This window comes from Equus asinus, chromosome 1 (assembly GCF_041296235.1).
Source record: "Equus asinus isolate D_3611 breed Donkey chromosome 1, EquAss-T2T_v2, whole genome shotgun sequence".
Classification (NCBI taxonomy): domain Eukaryota; kingdom Metazoa; phylum Chordata; class Mammalia; order Perissodactyla; family Equidae; genus Equus; species Equus asinus.
This window is the reverse complement of record NC_091790.1, coordinates 111,604,810-111,623,794: the sequence shown is the minus strand read 5'-3', so window position 1 is coordinate 111,623,794 and position 18,985 is coordinate 111,604,810. Positions and strand designations below refer to the sequence as shown.

General features: G+C 39.7%; 1 protein-coding gene across 2 annotated transcripts in view; it reads right to left on the bottom strand.

The window, feature by feature from the left end:
• Nucleotides 1–18,985, bottom strand: part of RELN (reelin) — a 466,017-nt gene that overhangs the window by 244,055 nt on the left and 202,977 nt on the right. For both annotated transcript variants that reach the window (XM_070505680.1, XM_014831901.3), the window contains exons 5-6: nucleotides 3,752–3,784; nucleotides 918–996 (exon numbers count right to left, since the gene is read on the bottom strand). In XM_070505680.1, coding sequence (XP_070361781.1) covers nucleotides 918–996; nucleotides 3,752–3,784 — 112 coding nt within the window. The remainder of the gene's footprint in view (nucleotides 1–917; nucleotides 997–3,751; nucleotides 3,785–18,985) is intronic.

Genomic DNA, 18,985 nt, shown 5'->3' with positions numbered 1-18,985 from the left:
TACCTTGGATTATAAGCTTTTTAAAAATACGTTTTTACTGTCTCCTGTACTAAACTATACGTTATTTGAGAGAAGGAGCCATATCTCTTTTTAATTTACTATATAAATAAAATAATTATCGCTTAGCATTTGTTGAACGGTGAAAATAAACAAAAACAAAAATGAAAACATATGCTGACATTTAAGGATGAAATGGTTATTCTCTTTCTAGCCTTGAGTATTGCTTGGACTTTGCTTGCAACTTGGAAGTTTACAGTCGAACTTCTAATTTATCTTGAACTTTTAATTGTGTATACAAAAACATGGTATCACAGAAAAAGCAGATTCAGATTTTCTGTCAAATTATGCAGACTGATTGTAGCTCTGCATCAACAGACCTATTTCTCCAAAGTCAGCGAAAACACAATAAATTTATTCATCCATTTATGTATTCAGTGAGTTTTTAATGAACGAGTTTTGGTTCATTATTTCTTTGCCCTCAAAAATCCCATGGAGTTGTACCTAAACAGCCTTCAAAGGAGAGACTGGAGTGTTAACAAGGAGGTGATTCAATAATTTAGAAGTTATTTGGAAGTATGACTCATATCATCTCTCATTTCAGATAAACCATTTCCCTTCTTTTGCTTGGCATGAACGCAATTATTAGACACACTAAAGCATAACGTTTTCTATGTAGAGAACTTGTACAACTGAAAAAACATCTAACCACACTCGCAGCTTTGAGGGACTCCGGATCCAGTTCTTGAAGAAGTCAGGAAATAGACACTACGCAGTCTACATTAAGCGGGATTCCTCAGTTAACAGTTCTCACTGATACCTTACCGCTAAAGAGCGATTGAAGGGAGATCCAAGGGAGAGTCAGCACCATTGTCTTTTTCATTAAACGAACCAAAGTGAGGCATACTGCTGTAACTTACCATATATTTGGATTCAATTCCAGCTGGTGGTAGGAGTCAAAGTCATCTCGTAGGATAATACTGTCGCTATGTATTTCAGCTGAAAGAAAAGTATTTAGGAAAGAATTAAAGCAAGCAATTAAAGAAAAACGAAACAACAGATTAAGCTGCACAAAAGGGTTAACGCGCTGCATTTATGAAGAAAAACAGTATTTTAAATTAAAACTGAATTTCAAATGAGGAGTTGATTATCTTTGCTTTGCCCCTCAACTACCAAGCACAAGGGGAAAGACTCTGCTGCTCAGACACCTCCATCTGGAAACCAGAGTCCCAAAGAGGAACTCCACCAAATTGTCACCAGGCAGGAGAAGCAGAAGGCCAAGGTCAGCACTGACTACAAGGAGGGGTCACACAAGACTTGCCTCTCACAGCTCCACACGCCCAGAACAGACTGTGTCCAATTCACTTTGAAGCAAGCAGAGAAGAGGATGGAACATTCCGGCTAGTTATTGTCAACTAACGTTGCTGGTATTTACTAACCCACTTGCTCTTCTCTTCCCTACCATCCCTCTTGCCCTGGCTTGCTTCCTCTCATTCTCTATATTCATCATTTCTTTATTCAACATGTGTCAAATTAACATGTTTTTCCCTCAGAGATGCCTTGAAGAAGTTATCTACACAAACAAGCAAAACTCTTAAATAAAGTCATGCTGGAAGTTAGGAGGAATGCCAGGGAAATATCCATAGTTTTAAATATATTATCAGTACGCTTGAGATTGTATTAAATACCCGTTTTTAAGCTCTAGAGGAACTTGGGGCATGCCAAGAGCAAATACTGTTTTCATAAACTGTAGAGTATGTGATATTTCCACCGAATAGAGAGGGTGGACAATAAAAACAATCTCATGGCCACATACAACATAAGTGGGCTCATTTTTAAGGTTGTGTAAGAAAAGAAAATTACTTCTACTCAAGTTGTATTTTTACAACTTTTTTTTACAAATTTTTATTAATTTATAAATTTCTCTTTATGAATTTTTATTAATTTAATGCTTAAAAACTCTCTCATCTGAATCTCATGGTTTGCTTGGGGAGTTTGTTTCCGCTAATACGAATTCTCTGGGCTGTACAATTTTGTCTGAACCGGTTTACACATACTCTCTGGAAAAACTAAAATCATATGGTCTGATTAACAAAAAATAACCAAAAATTTTATTTTTTTTCAAAAGTGATATTTTACCTTTTTTTTTTTTTGGCTCCCTCGAATATAATTCACTGAACTCACCGGGTAATTAAGACCCCCTCCAAATGTCAGGAAGCACACTTCCAAATTCTCTTTGGTGACATCGCCACCTACAGCCACCCGCCCTCTTCAGATCAGGCAGGCCAGCAGGCAAGCACATAACGAAGTCTGGGAAGCAGGTGGACCAGCATGCACTGAGAGGCACGGCCGCTCAGACCCGAGGCCTCGGGCACGACAGCGGGGAGAATGTGGATTAGACCGGAGAGAACACTCTGATGCATTCTGTGCGTGGGAGTGATTTAATGATTCCTCTGAGTGATTAGATGCAGTGTCTAAAATGCCTATGGGGTACAGCTCTCTCCAACACCCAACCAGCCCAGACTCGCTGGGCCACCGCAGTTCACCCGGCCGCCTCGGCCGCCAGGAGGCATGCTTCTAAGGACTCACGTTCGCCTGCCAAAGAAGAGGAGCCCAGAGCTGTAGCATTACATAAAAGTAGAGCTTCCCAAGGCAGATTTTCCAAAGAGAAAAATAAATTAATTGGGTTTATAGGTTGAAAGGAAAAGCCCGAGAGACAAATCAATGACCTGTCTGCAAGTCCCACAGGAGAGACATCTGACAAGGTGGGAGAGGGCCAGGAGGGCTCCTCCTCATTCTCATTAAACAGCCTCGTCTAGGAAATTGCTTCTAAAATATGTCTTCACTGACACAAATGGGAAATTTAACTCTTAAAGATCACTTGCTCTTCAGAGAATTTCTTCCGAAGGCATGGGTAAGCCTCAGTGGTTATTTGTTCATGTATTTCTTTCTTTCCAAAGACTATTATAGCATTGACTATCTACTTTACAAAGACGAATTCATTTAATCCTCATAACAACCCAAGAGGGAGGTACTATTATTCCTTCCATTTTACCCGTGAGGAAATGAGTCACAGAAAGGTTAAGTAACTTGCTAAATGTCACGTGGCTAGCAAGTGGTGAAGGTGAGATAAAATGAGGTAGTTTGGCTCCAGAATCTGTACTCTTAACCACTACACAAAGCTGCCCCGAGAACCGTGGACCCCTAAGGGCAGGGCACTAGAAAAGACGGTGAGGAAAATGAGAGGTGGTACCTTTAAATGGCACCATTAAACAAAGCATGGAGTTATTTAAACAGCCTCATTTCAATTTTTGAAGAAATGATCAAACTACTTCTTTTTTGACAACCCAGTACTAATCTGAGCAGACATCTGAAATCTGAAATGACCTCAGTTCCTCTATGCTCTCAGCTCCTGTCCCACCGCCTGTGTGCTGTACTATTTATGATGAGTAGGAGCTCTGGGGAAAAGGCAGCATTAGAACAAAAGATCACACTGGACAGGATCCCGAGGACGAACATACTAAGGGGTTCAAAAGTCCTTCCATCAGCCCAGCTGGGCAGCGTGACGGCCTCCTTGGTGAGGTCCTGTGTTCAAGCATAATCTGGACCTGAGTCTGATTCCAGTGAACGACCACGACTGGCGAATCAGAGGATGGAGAGTTTGCTCACCTCTATACCATCTGCCCACGTAGTCAGAGGAGTGAAACAGGAGAGCTAATGCTAAGGTTAACGACACTGGGTCTTAAAGACTTACCTAAATGTGGGTGCAGAGTGGCCTCTGTTGGAGCTGGACCGAGAGAGAAAGAGGAAAAGATGATTGATTAGCAACACACACAAACAATCCAGTAATAAACAATCTTGAATACAATTACAAAACTTAGGTCATACTAAATAAATTAAATGGCTGGAACCTTTTTAGAGGAGTAAGAAGAAGATGCCAGTACACTTCCTAAATGAGGATGTCCAACTCTTTATTTAGTTCTTATATTTAAAAGCAATGCATTATTCCGAAAGTGAAGAGTGGAACCCCAAAACACAGCACAGTTATTTATTATACATGGTCAGTCAGGTATCCTTTGAAACACACGACACAAATGTGATGTGACAGTTAATGGGCATTCCAAAACCCTTTCTGAGCACCATTACATGCCAGGGGCTGTTCTGGGTGTTAAGAAAACAGAGACGAAAAGCACTGTCCTTGCCCTCAAAGAGCTTACCGTCCGCTGGAGACAACTACAATATACTGTCCTAAGTGCTATGGTGAGGTGTCAGAGATGAGGGACAATGGAGGGGTACGAATTCCAGGCTGACCGGGAGGAGAGAGTTGTCAGGAGGGGTTTCCCAGAGAAGATGATTTCTCTGCTGAGCTCTGAAAGACGAGTAGAAGGAAGATAGGTGGGTGGAGGAGAGGGGACAGGTGCTTCTTTCTGGAGTAAACGTGGAATGGCATGGAGAATGGGAGACCCACAGCAACGTCAGCATGACCGGATGAAGGCTTAAGAGGAGGGAGTAGAAAAGGCGAAGTTGGGAAGATTGGGAGGACAAGATCACGGAAATGAATGCTAAGGACTTTGGACTTGACCGTGAAGGCAGGATGATCTCCCGAACATTTATGAGCAAAGGACTGGACGCTCAAACGTGCATCTGACACTCTGACAAGAGTTTGGAAATGAGGGACGCTGCCCAATTAATATTTTGGTTCTGTTTTTTTCTCAAAGGACTTCCAAATCTATGAAGAAATATTGTCAATTCACTATCTAAAAACTGAACTCATGACATAGATATTTTAAAACGTTTTATACCAGTTGAAGAGTTTTAGCCAGAGATGAAAAAATTAATTTCTATCACGATGGTCAATGCTTCAACTATGCTAGACGAAAAATCGAAACTTAGCATTTTAAAACTAGATTGTCTTATTGCTTGATATCAACACATTATACCTATTGAAAATACCTGTGTGCTCAGTTTTTTAAAACAGAATCTATGGAAAGTGTCACAGATACAGTTGTTAGTATAGAGTTAATATATACAGGTAAATGCTCTGAATCATCACCAGCTTGTGGAACTCTTGAAAAACACAGCAGAAAAATCTAATGACCTGTGTTTTGTGCCAATGCTTATCGGTTAAGTTGTAGAAGAGTTCTACGAAGATTCACTGAACTGTTAATTCTAACTTAAGATTTTCTTGAAACAAAAGGAATAAGGGCCAATTATCCAATAATCAATGACAAAAATATGGCACAATGATGTATGTTCCATCACCAATGTCACACTGCATATGAACGAGCTGAATTTGAAGCTTCAAGGAAAGCGAGAGTTTATTTGCAAAGTAGCTGGAAAAGTAAGAGAACTCACGTTGAAATTCAAATAAAATATAAATAAATAGTGATTTTACACATTTTCCTAATATGAATGAATACACTGAGGATTTTAACTGCAATTGACAGCACTGTCTAAATTGTCTGCAAAAAACTCCAAGGAAAATTTGAAGGATGTCTTATTGATATTGATCATTTTGAAGTTGCTTTTCAATTTATGCAATACCTCTGTGAATCCCATGTTAATAACACTAGGTTGACATAGAGTAAATGAATTTACTTGGAGAGATGTAGTTTTGAAACTGATAGACTTTTGTATCAAAGTTACATCAACTCTTCTAAAAAAAAGACGGACGGGGGCCAGCCCAGTGGTGTAGTGGTTAAGTTCACATGCTCTGCTTTGGCGGCCCGGGGTTCACAGGTTCAGATCCCAGGCATGGACCTACGCACCACTCATCATGCCATGCTGTGGTGGAGTCCCACATACAAAATAGAGGAATATTGCCACAGATTTTAGCTCAGGGCCAATCTTACTAACCAAAAAAATTAAATTAAATTAAACTGAAAAGATGTACAAATTTTGTCAAGGTGGATGTGGACATTAAAGGAAAATAATTTGTTGATATTCCATTCAGTTGTTGGGAGGCCTTTAGGTAGGTATGGAACACTTGGATATATGAATCTAGTTTTCAACTGTAAATTTTATAAAATCTTAATATAGACCAAGTATTCCAATACTTATGATGTGCTGTAAGTGTAAAACACACACTAGATTTTGGATCCTTAGTACAAAAAAAAAAAGTAAGATATCTCACTAATAACTTTATATTGACTACATTATATTGAAATGTTTAATATTTTATATATTCTGTGTTACATTACTAAATTCAATCTACTTATTCTTTGTCTTTTAAATGTGCCTACCAGAATATTCAAAATTATATATGTGGCTCGTATTATACTTCTGTTGGACAGTGTTGAACACGAGCTGGGAGTGCGATCTGTAGTGGAGGTCAGCCGGGGAATTATCACACTGGAGGTGGCGGAGGCAGGGAAGACCAGGTTACTCAGAGAGATGCAGAACATAAAACAAGAAGTGAAACGAAGAGGCGAACATGCATTTAAAGAACTGTTAGAAGAAGAGGAGGTGGCAAAGGAGATTGAAAAACAGTGATTTTCACTAAGGAAATACGGAAAACAGAGTTTTAAGAGAGAAGAGGTTGAAGGAGAGACAAAATAATCCTAATAGAGATGATATCTATTGAGTGCAGACGGCTCTTCCAACAAGGCTCTGTGCAAAGACAAGAAACAAGATTTTGTAGCACCTAGTTAAGGACTAGATCCAAAGGGGTTTTTTTTGTTTGCTTTGTTTCTTAGGATATTATGGTAGTTTACCATGTCTGATATTAGCTACTTTACAAAAGGGGTTGTCTTTATTTGTGGGATGAATTGTTAAGAAGGGGAGGAAGAACATTGATATGTAGAAAATACGTAATTTCATAAAAACTAACTTTTAAGTTATAAGTTATTAAAAATAACTTAGTTAAATTAAATGCAAAATTTACGGCAGTTATCAGTGAGAAATATTTATTAGTCAGTTCAACAGTTAGATAAATATAACAAAATATCTGCAGAGACATCGATTAACTTAGCTACTTGTTATTAAAAGATTCTGGTGACTAAGGCCTGGACCCAATGAGAAGAATAAATTATAAGATGTTTTACTCTACTCTGAGCTAAGCTGTCTATCCAAAATGATCTCTGTCTCTTCTAAGTTATTTTGGCACGAGGCATCTTCCACTGAACCTCCTACAATGTCACCGTCAGCGGAGGACTGTTGAGAAAAGACCCACTGAGTCAGAATCTCTGCCAGTGGAGGTTGGAATTTGTCTTTTTAAAAACCTCCCCAGCTGATTCTGATAGAAAATCTGAGTTGGAAGCCATTAGTCTTAATCATACAATCCAGCCATTATTTTTACAGCAAACAGAATTGTTCTCTGCATTAAGTATGTCTTTTCTCCCAAAAAGAAATAAGTTCTTAAAAGGCAGAAAATATGCCCACCTGAGACACCAGGCTAAGCTGGTAACAGATTCTCAATAAACAACTGAATTACATTGAAAGTTCCCTCCTAGTTGTAATATATTTTACAATATTTTGGAAAATAAATAATTGAAGATCCGAACCTTTTAAAAATGCTAAAATATACTCATAACATTGTCAAAAAGCCCCTTAGTATAGTAGTCTGGGTAGTTTAAACACCTAGTAAGTATCCACCTGGATTTAATTTAAAGCATGTTTTAAATCACTAGTTAGGAAAACTCAATTTGACATTTTTTTTTTTTTTGAGGAAGATTAGCCCTGAGCTAACATCTGCTACCAATCCTCCCTTTTTTGCTGAGGAAGACTGGCCCTGAGCTAACATCCATGCCCATCCTCCTCTACTTTCTATGCGGGACCCCTACCACAGCATGGCTTGCCAAGCAGTGCCATGTCCGCACCTGGCATCTGAACCGGTGAACCCCGGGCTGCCAAAGCGGAACGTGCAAACTTAACCGCTGAGCCACTGGGCCAGCCCCTCAATTCGATATTTTTTAACAAAAATATCCACTGTCTGAGATAACTAAACATTATTTCTTCAAAAAGAGGAACATACTTAGTACACACCAAACTTGTTGAAAGAAAAAGTACAAACTTCCTTGAAAAATATTCACGCATGTATGGTGTAAATATGGTCCAAAATCTAGTAAAGTTCTGAGCCTGGGAAGTCTCAATAAGGGACTATATCAACTTAGTTTTATGCGCTATAAGAAAATTTTCTAAGTCTGTAGGAAGTACACTATCTTTTCCACATTTATCAGGGTAAATGTACCACAGAAAAGTTGACTAAGCAGCCTGAAGAAGTATAATATAATTCAACACCATTTATTACACTCCCCGGTGGGTAGTAGCCACTTTGCCTCATACTACTGAAATAGATCAACTGCCAAGTTCCTGAAATACGTGAATTTGGCAAAAAAGTCTTTACTCTTTCCTTTATTAGATGTAAAATGCATGCTTCAGAGAGGTCCTAATTTGTCAGCCTTCCAAGAGCTCACCCAGTGGCATAGCTCCGACTACATCTTTCCTGCTCCTTTGCCATTGGACTACTTCTGACTCATCTTTTGAGATTGCTCAAATGTTTTTATCTCGATATGTCATTGGTCTGTTACTGATTCTCTGCCTCTCCAAGGACCCTCGGCTGCCCCCATCCCATCACTGCGCCCAATTTCCCAGCTCCTTTCAACGTGACCTTGCATGACTGACTCCAGCTATCACATAAAGTAAGCCAAATGGCTTCAACTGGGAAGTTTTGTTTCTAAGAATGAGAGAGAACAAAAATATTCCTGAAGAAGTAGACTTTAGCTTTGTAGAAAACAGGATAGAACAAACTAACAGAAGCATAAAGACATCCCAGTTTCTTCCAGGTGTCTCCGCATTGCGATGGGAAGACCAGGTCAGAGGACCAACGACAGGTATACACAGGGGAGGATGCACCAGGGTTGGGGGCCTTCCTGGTTGTCAGAAATTGAATTGGAGACTGGGGAAGACAGCCTGGAGTGGCTGTGTACCCAGAGAGATCACCGAGGGGGCAGCTTCATAATACTGTCCTGATTTAGTTTCACTGGGGAGACCCAGGAGACTATACACAAAGGCTGGACAGAACTTTACACTGTGCGGAACTCACTTTTCATCCTAACACAGAACTGTTAACAAATTTGGATAGTCGTAGGGTCACAAAAATGATTGGTTGTACTCTCTACACTACAGAAAAAATCCACTTCAAGGCGTGTGCCAAATGTCGTCAACACGAATCAACTTAGTCAAAACCACAGATAAAATACGAAATGCTAAACAGGCAAATTAAAACGAAGATTCTACTTTGCATAAAAAAATAAAGTAAAAGCAAGCCAACAGAATAGAAGAAGTACAACAGAATCTCACTAAAGTTCCATGTTTTTTAAAAGCCTGTTTCCAGCAAAGGATGAAGAACGAAGGCATGGCACACTTTGACTTGTTTTTGTTGAAAAAGCCAAATACCTTTAAAATTCTTAAATTGTCAACACAAATTGGTAGCAACCTTACCAGGAAAGTATTAATAAATAAAGACCTACGTAATTCCAATAGTCAAACACCTTCTGAGAGAGAGCAGGTAAATGAGAAAAAAGAAGGGAAACTTTTCAAGTTTTAAGCCTGATACAATCTTTTCATACTACCTAGGTAATAAATGTTCTTAAGAGTTTCAAAATCACTTGTATATGTGCACTTGGGATTTATTTCTCCAGATTCCTCTTGATGCTTGTGATTGTGCCCCTTAAAAGTTGTTTGTCTTCCAAGTTCTCCAGCAGGACCTACCCAGGTTATTTGTTTAGTCAGAATACAAAGCTTTAGGTCAATAATAAAATGCTTCAGTGATATTCCAGATCTCTGCTTAGCCAAACATTTTCCTAGATGCCAAGGGAATATTAACTACCCGACGATTAAGTATGTCATTTTACTAAGATTTCATATACTACATAAAAAGGACAGAAAAGAATTTTTTAAATTGATAAGTGAATACAGTTGAAAATAAAAGAAACTCAAATCATTGTTTTTAGAAGGTACTTTAAAATTTATTTGAAAAAATATATTCTAGAGTCACAAGAGTTGTAGGTCCCTTCCTAAGGAATATCTTTATTTTGGGGGGAGTGAGATTTTTTAAAATATCTCATTATTTTCCACTCAGTCTGGGTTAATCTGACTTTCACTACAATATGAAAATAAATACTTATCATTCCCTTTCTAAACTTTTAAACACAACTAATGTTAAATATCTATCGCTTGGCATTAGATAGAGTTACTCTGTGAACATTACCTTTCATTTACTAAATATATTTTCTCTATATTATCTCCAATTATTTAGAGCATCTCACAGGCTATAATAAATAATTTGTCCTTATGACACTGGCAAGAGAGCGCCAGCTGAGCTTTACAGACAGCAATGGAAGATTAGAAATTTGCTGAAGCCAACACATCCAATTCCATCTTAGCTTCTAAGGATGTCATTTGGATGTCAGAGCTCACAGTCATGCTTTCCTTAATCACATTGTAATAGCTTAAATCTTTGGGTATTTTTTAGTAAATATCATAAACGTGGATAATTATATGATTTCTCAATATTAAATGGAAGCAGAAATTCTCCCTGTCATCAATTCAATTTGTCCAAGAGACAAACCACGTGCTGCCAGTAGAGAAAAGCTTCATTTCTTAAAAAGCATTTCCGTGTTTATGCTCTTTCAAAGGCTGACCCCACCAGCATCTCATGAGATCACAGCAGCCTAAAAAGATCACAGGCACATCAGAAAGAGCGAGACTGTGTTGAATTCCCCCCAAAGGTTGTTCTTTTGACAGTGTTTTTCTTTCAACTGACTTATTTTGGAAGGAAACTTTTAAGTAATCACGTGACTCCAAAATATATTTCAGCCAGTTTGTTCAATAAATTATTCAGTGCGAAGGATGGAGATTTCAATATGCTGGGTAGAAAAAGGAAGGGACGCCTAAAAATGAATTGAGAGAGTGGGTGATGAACTTGGGTTAATATTATCAATTACTTTCAAAACAAAAGCCTATGAGGCAGACAAGCACTACATATTTAGTGACAGGCACTTCTTACAAATAAAGGTATTATGCTATGGGAACTATATCTCCTGAATCATTTTAGAATTCAAAGGCCCTAGGTATTTTGCCTCAGGTATCTCTTCACCTAATTTGAAATTCAAATGTATGAAACTTCCAAAGCTAAATATGACAAATTAGACACGGTCTGTGAAGTTACCATTTAATGAGCTATGAACCCAGACTTTCATCTCCCCAGGAATAATTTCTTTATTACTTTTTGTATTTTATTGCAATAAAGCACCATTTGACCTTCAAGTATGATAATTAAGCTTCCAAAAATGTTATAAATTTAGAATGAAAATAGTTCTCCCTCTGTTCAGGAATATACTTATGATCAGTATAAAAGATTACTTAATATTTAAAGACAGCTAAATTATACACAGAACCAGCAATATTAGGAAGTATTTTTCTCTTTTCTTCCTCCCCCATTTCCCATCTCAATTTGATTTGTGTCTCGTAACAACTTATCTCTCATATTCTAAAATAAATGGGATAGGAGCAAAACCAAAATATATCTTTATAACCTATAAATGGGGGAACAGAGAATTCTTTCAGATAAGATTTATTCTACTACGAGCTGTCAATAATGAGATCTTAAACACTAAAACTTGTGACTCATTGTCTTGCCATGCTCATGCCCCCCTCCTTTTCTGGGGAAATATCCATACATTTTTTAAAACTTTGCCTATGATATGAAAAGTTTGAGGTGAAAATCAGAATACAAAACAATATACCACCTGAACTGTTGAAGTGTTATTTTTTAAAAATATTACTGTGTAATAATTTTTTAAAATCTTAGACTTCTGAGAACTTGAAGAGATGAAGTTCATACATATAATAATAACCATAACAATACTAATAATAACAAGAAGAAGAACAAGAAGAAGAAGAAACCTTGCTGTTAACATTAGCAGAAATTTGCTGGAGGTTCCCCAATATCTATTCTCCCCTTGTTTATTTTAACTGGACTGTGGTCCTCAGTTAGAGGTATATTTCTCAGTGTCCCTTGCAGCTTTCTGTGACAAAGGAATTAAGTTCTGCTCATAGGGAGGTGAGAAGAAGTGATCTGGGTCGCGCCCTCGAAAGGAATGGGTATGCTTCCTTGGCCCTCACTCCTTCCTGCTGCTAGAACGTGCTGACTGCTGGAGCAGCGGCTTGGCCCCTGGACATGGAAGCCGTGTGCTGTACACAGTAGAGCCCCTCCCCCAGCCCTGGACCACCTCCCTCCGCACTGGTATATGACCGAGAAACGCACTTCTAGCCATTTACGCCACCTGCAGTTTAAGGCACTTTGCCATGGAGGCTTAGTCTATACTCTAACTAAAAGAGTTCATTTCCTGTGGGCGGGAAAAGGCATCCTGTCTGTATCTCAGGCACAATCCTAAAGGCCAGAATGGAGACTAGAGTTGATCAGAGTGTGAGTTCTGTGAGGACAGACTCTATGTCATATGTCTCTGCACCCCCACTGCCTAGCACGTGTGACACATAGTTGCTCAAAAAATGTTAGTTGATTGGGTACTGATAGCATCAGCAAGATATTGTTGCTAAAACCATTGCTGTGAGAAAATTGTTCTCATGTTCTCCTCTGTTTCCTCCTCTCTTAGTCATTTGTGCATACGTTATTGTCTTCATTTTACTGTACTTTTCACGTTCTTTTATGTACCTAAGGATAAATAGTACAATTCGCCTTGCTCTAAAATAGACATAAGGCAACTTGCCAAAAAAAGGCAGATAATCAAACAAGATAATAAAGTGGAAAAATTAAAGATGATGACAAATGAGGGTTGGACAAAAATGCATCCAGTTGAGATAAGTAGGCAAGATGCATGCTCTGACATTGTAAGTTTGGTTTTGAAGCTATAAAGATACAGAAATTGAAGGGTTCATAACATGAAAGGAACAGATATTCTCAGAAGAAGGGTAGCTATCTCAGGTACAGAGACTTGAGAGAAGTTTGTCTTCTAAGAAAGGACACACTGAGCAATGCCATGAACATCATTTAGAATAACATCCATCCAACTGCAAGCTTTGTAGGGCTCCTCCTGACAAAGTCCGTCAATGCAGAAGGACTGCATCAAGGCCCCAGTACGACTGTAAAAACAGTTCTGTGGGTAATGGAGGGGCAGGTTGGCTGGTGATTAAAGAAATAATGGTAATTAGAAAATTTTGGAAAGGTATACCTGCTCTATGTGGTTCATTCATTCCCTCAACTAATATATGAGTGCCCACTAAGTGCCAGGCACTGTGCCATGTTCACAGAAATAAAACAAATTCAATAAAAATGATCCAGTCTCTGCTGGATCAAGGGGTTCAAAGTGCAGTAGGAAATACACGTAGACGTTAACACATGACAATGCAATACAGGAACGAAATTTAATTAGTAAGTGGAAGGTGGAACAGTGATAAAAATAAAGTTGATGGAAGAGGAGAGGCTTGAGCTGGATCTCAAGGATGAACACAACCTCATCAGTAAGACGGAGGAGGAGATAATGAGGAGGGTATTCCAATGAAAGGAATTGGCATATACAAGCTACAGAGACAGGGCACAGGATGGCATGTTTGATGAAGTCAGTGCTTATAACAGCGGAAGCAGAGAGTTTGGTGTTAGGCAAGGGTAGGCAGTGTGGAGAGAGTCTAAATGCAGAGATGAGGTTGGAGAGAGAGGCAGGGTCAGATCACGGAGGGCCTTGAAAGCCAGGCTAAATGGGGCAAATGGAGGCAGTTATAGGGTTTAAGACTGGGAGTGAAAAAGTGAGGTTTGTGTTTGGGAACCTTTTGATAGAATGTGTGGAAGGCCTGAACCAAAGAAATGGCTGCAGGCGTGGAAAGAAAAGGGTTGGTTTAAGAGATGTTAAGAAGAGAAGATAAATTGGTCTTAGACACATTGGGTATAGACGTGGATGAAAGAAAGCAATGTCGAAAGAAATGTTATCTAGGTCTCTCTTTTATGACTGGTTTGATTAAGTCACCAACCGGAACTGCAATAAAGGGGTCCAGATTCGGGGCAAAGTCAAGTTCAGTCTAGAGCATATTGAGTTCAAGGTATCTAAATGGCATCCAAATGGAAGTGCCTAGTAAGAATCATGATAGCTAACATTTATAGAGTATTTATGGGCTAGCCACTATCCTATGCACATCATTATTGCATTTAATCCTCACAACTTTACTCTGTTCCTCCTGGGCATAGAATATTGTGCCAGGCTCTTGGGAATGGTATGAAACAACCAAAAAGTTATTTTCCCTATTTTACACTAAGGGAATTGAGACTCGGAAAGATTACACAAGTAGGAAGGTCCAGAGCAGAAATTCAAACCCAAAGATATACAGCTCCACACTCCATGCTCTCAACCACCTTGCATCACTGACTCTGAGTAAGCACCAAGCATATGGACAGAGTTCAGGAGATGAAAATCATAGGGGTGAGAGAGAATAGAGATATTCAAAAAGAAGCCCCAGGACAGAATCACTGCCAACCTTAGAATGTACCCATGGGAAAAATAGTACTCATTAAGGAAACTGAGAAGAGCAAGGAAGTCAGGCAGGATTTGCACCAGAGTCCTTTGGACTGGTTGGCGCCTAGCAGGTTATTGGTGACCTGGAAGATGACCGTTTCCAGAGTGTTGGCAGTAGAGGCCAGAGGGCGGGGTTAGGAGTGAAACTTGGGAAGCACACTGCTCCTTCAAGAAGCTGGAGATTGAGGGAGAATGATGGCCAGAGGAGTCCTCGCAGTCAAAGACCGGGTTCTTGTTCAAAGCAGCAGTGACGTTGGTATGTTGAAGCACCGACATGGAGGGGACGGCAAAGAGGAAAGAGCTGACGATGATTCGGGAAACAGAGGGCGATATTGTTGAGCAAGGCCTCAGAGGAGATGAGAAGAATGCCATCCCACTGAGTTTATATTTTTTCTGTAATCCTGTTTTGCTCTTTCTCTGCTATGTTTGGACTAGTACATCTATATTATAAGCTATTCAAGAACAGGATGTGAAACTGCCTTCTACTGCCACATAACTCCCATGCATCCGATAGAGTGTGCCATGTACGCACCCTGGGGACACAGCACAATATCATGTTAATTAATATTAGTGAATTCCAACTCTTAAAAACACGATCATGAAAACCTGTATTAATTATTACATTCAACAACTGAATCTTCAAATGTAAAAATAAAGTTGCATTAACAGGTTTCATGAAATAATATTTCAAAGCCAAAATAAAATTGTAAATTGTACTACAGCTTTGCTCCCTTGCCCCAAGTAATTGTATAGATCTAAACCTAGGCTTCATCCTTCAAACATGGGGGAATCCAGCCGATTATACAGCAGCTTGAGTAGAAAGCGTACTTCTATGGGCATCCAAAGAACTCAATGTCAAATTCTTCTCTGGCATAAATCTTGGTGTTTTGACTTTGGACTAGATAAAGCTGTCAAGTGGGAATGTATATAGCCCTGAGAACTGAAAAGAAGGCTGTTTAAATCTATGTTCAATCATCTTGAGATAAACAGCACCAGTCCAAAACACCCTTCTTTCGGAAATTAAAAAAGTAGTGAGACCCACCTAGAGCGAGTAGCAAGAAATTTTACTACGGCCCTGCGAGTCGACTCTTTGTCACTCCCCTTAATCTCGTCTGTAGTCAGGATCACTTAGGGACACTTTTTGCCTGCCACAGCCCCTAGAGGGCTTCAGTTCCTTCCCCTGTTGGGTAGTTTGTGAGAGCTGGAAGCAAGACTGGAGGCTCCTGGATGGTTTTACCCAAGCCTCCTAATTTACAAATTTGTTTGTAAATGATGAAGCACAGAGATGTTGGGAACAGCAGCTGTAACCACCACGATGAAATGTAAGCGACCCAATAGCCACAGGGAAAACAGATGTCTTCCAATAGCAAAAGTTTTAACGTGGAGCAAATTCAAGTGGAACACATCATTCATTATTTTTCACTTCAACCGTGGAAGTAGATACGGTAAAACCCAATTCTGACTGTTAGTCGATTCTGACTTGTTTAGTTGGAACGAATAAAAATGTGCACTTCAGAGTATTAGAAAGGCATTTAGTAACATAAGCTACTGAGTAACCAAGGCCAGCCAAGGAAAGATTTTCGGAGATCTGATCTACCATGCGTACAATACTTGGGTATAAAAGGGATTCTTTTTTTCCAGCTTTATTGAGGTATAATTGACAAATAAAAATTGTATATATTTCAAGTGTAGACCTTGCTGTTTTGATGTATGTATACATTGTGAAATCACCATCACCATCACCTCACACTAAAAGGTATTCTTGAAGTGCTGAAAAATATCGAGGTAGATTAAACACCTCATCCACTCTATGGGTTTGCTTACTGATCTTTTCATATCCCTTCATCTCATGGTTTAAATAAACTTTCATCAGTCCTTATTACAAAGGATTAAGAAATTCCAAGGAGTCCGGCATCCGAATGAAGTAAATACACTTCCTACCCTCACGATCCAATGGCCTTAGAGAACACAGCCACACTCTCTACCACTCATATTCTGAGAGTGAGGAGCAGCAGAAAAACTGCTGAGCAGGGCAGACGGCAGCCACGCTTGTCTGTTGCAACTGTAGGCCTGACCTCTTTCCTTCTGACATAAAAATTTGCCTTTGGTTATATCCACTTCCATCCACCCCACAATGGAGAATTCCAGCACGGCTTATAAATGGCATGTGGCCTTTGGGGGCACTACAGGGCATGACTGCTGTCGGCTGTTAAGCCCGCCATCTGGCCTTGGTAAATAATCAATGTGTGTGTTTGAAGGGGTATGCCAAGAAGCTCGCGGGCCAATGAATATGCACACACGCCATTGTTCTCCCCGCCCCAGCCCGGCTCCCACTAGGATTTGTGCATCCCTGGGCTAGCAGCGGCCAAGCTGATACCCTCACGTCAGCTTCATACTTGCCACTTTTGTCTTACAAGAGCTCCAAAATTGCCTGTTCTCTCCTAGGTGTTCAGAGAGTTAAGCCAGTGGTGACGATCTTGTTTATTGAAGTTGAGGTTCCTGAGGGTTTTTAGTGTTAAATTTTTTAAATTTAAGAATCTACTTGGCATAATGGAGCCAACACTGGGTGGTGAGTCCAGAGCTTTGGATTCCGGTCCTGCCATTTATGAGTAGTGTCTACTTCGTGAAGTTAAGTTTCTTGGCTTTGTCACTAATCTACAGATAAAGAACCTACAGTTCGAGGATCAGAGCATAAACTGAAATGTTATTCCTCATCCCCAGACTGTATATACCACACTCATATTAACATTTTCAACATGACTCCTTTTATGCGATTCGAAGACATGGATTAGGTCGGCAGCTCTTTCTAGACTGTTCAATAATAATTCCTGCAAAAGACTGATTTCCCCTAGTCCCTTTCAGGTTTTCAGTCTCTTCTGAAATTGTCTCCATCTTTCACTCTGATCACCTCTAACAGTAGTTCACAAAACACTACCACGTTTGTCTTTAAAATCACTTAGTGACATTTTGATCAACCCCCCCGACAGTCACACGGCTACCTCCCTTACCTCCTTCTTGGTCTTTGCTGGGATGTCACCTTCTCAGTGAGGCCTGCCTGACTTACCTACCACCCTATTTAAAATGGCAATCTACCTCTTCCCTTCCACCCAACCATGTAGTCTTATTCTGTCCTATTTTTCTTTTCTGTTTTTTCTGTTGGCTGGGAAAGATTTGCCCTGCGCTAACATTTGTTGCTAATCTTCCTCTCTTTTTTTCTCTCCCCAAAGCCCCCAGTACACAGTTGTATATTCTAGTTGTAGGTCCTTTTAGTTCTGCTATGTGGGATGCTGCCACAGCATGGCTACTGACAGACGAATGGTGTGGTTCCGCGCCAGGGAAGCAAACCTGGGCTGCCAAAGTGGGGTGTGCCAAACTTTAACCACTAGGCAATTAGGACTGGCCTCTATTTTCAGTCTTTGTTTTTCCCTATAGCATTTGCACATTTAATCATTTATGATGTCTTATACTTATTGCCTCTCTCGTCTCCATTGGAGTGGAGGCTCCAGTACAGCAGGGACCTTTGCTCTGTTCATTGATGTTTCCCAGGTTCTAGGCTAGACAGTGCCTGGCCCACAGCAGGCATTCAATAATCCTTGTTGAGTACTGAGGGTTGAAGGAATTCACTTCTTTATTTTCTACTGCTAGTGAATGAACCTAAGGATCTTCCACTTTCAACATAATTGGGAGCACACAGCCTAATACCTCCCCACCCCTGCCCCAGACTGGAGATGAGAAAACTCTGGTTCGTCCTTTGCACTGAGACATGTCAGCAGAACTCAGCTAGAGGTGTGTTCACAATTACTTAGGACCTCAGGATTCAAGGTGAAGACCTAAAATCCCTTAACCTGGTGTATGTCCCCAGAGCACTGAGGGAACTCATCAGTGTTTAGATGGAAAGCTATTAAAAATGTTCAGATTTCTTAACATGATGGTTCGTATACTTTCCAACCTGAGGTCAGTAGAAGGAACATTGCTTTGGTAACAGCCACACTGCCTCATGGTGTTCCACAGCCAAAGTTCAGGATAAAAAAGATTTTTCCAGAAGGGCAGTGACTTTTCAAGTGTAAAATGTTTAAGGTGATTATTCAGCAAAGATTTATAGAGTGTCTGCTTTGCTAAGCATTGTCAGATGTTAAGAAAAACAAACAAATAAGTCATGGTTCTTCTCCTCAAGAAGATTCCAGTTGGGGGACATGAGTATTTGAATGAATAATTATGACACAGCAGAGAGCAATCACGTTAAGAGAGTCAGGTAAGCCCTTACAGAGGAGACATGGGAGTTGTAATTTAGAATTTTCCTTCAGTTCTTCGGAGTGATTTATTCCACCTGCCTCAGCAGACTTGTCCCTTCTCCTTCTTAAGTATAACCCTATATTTATTTTAGAGGGAAACTTGTGTTATTTCTTTATAACCCAAATAATATAAGTTCACTGTAAAAAATCAGAAAATACAGATAAGTTTAA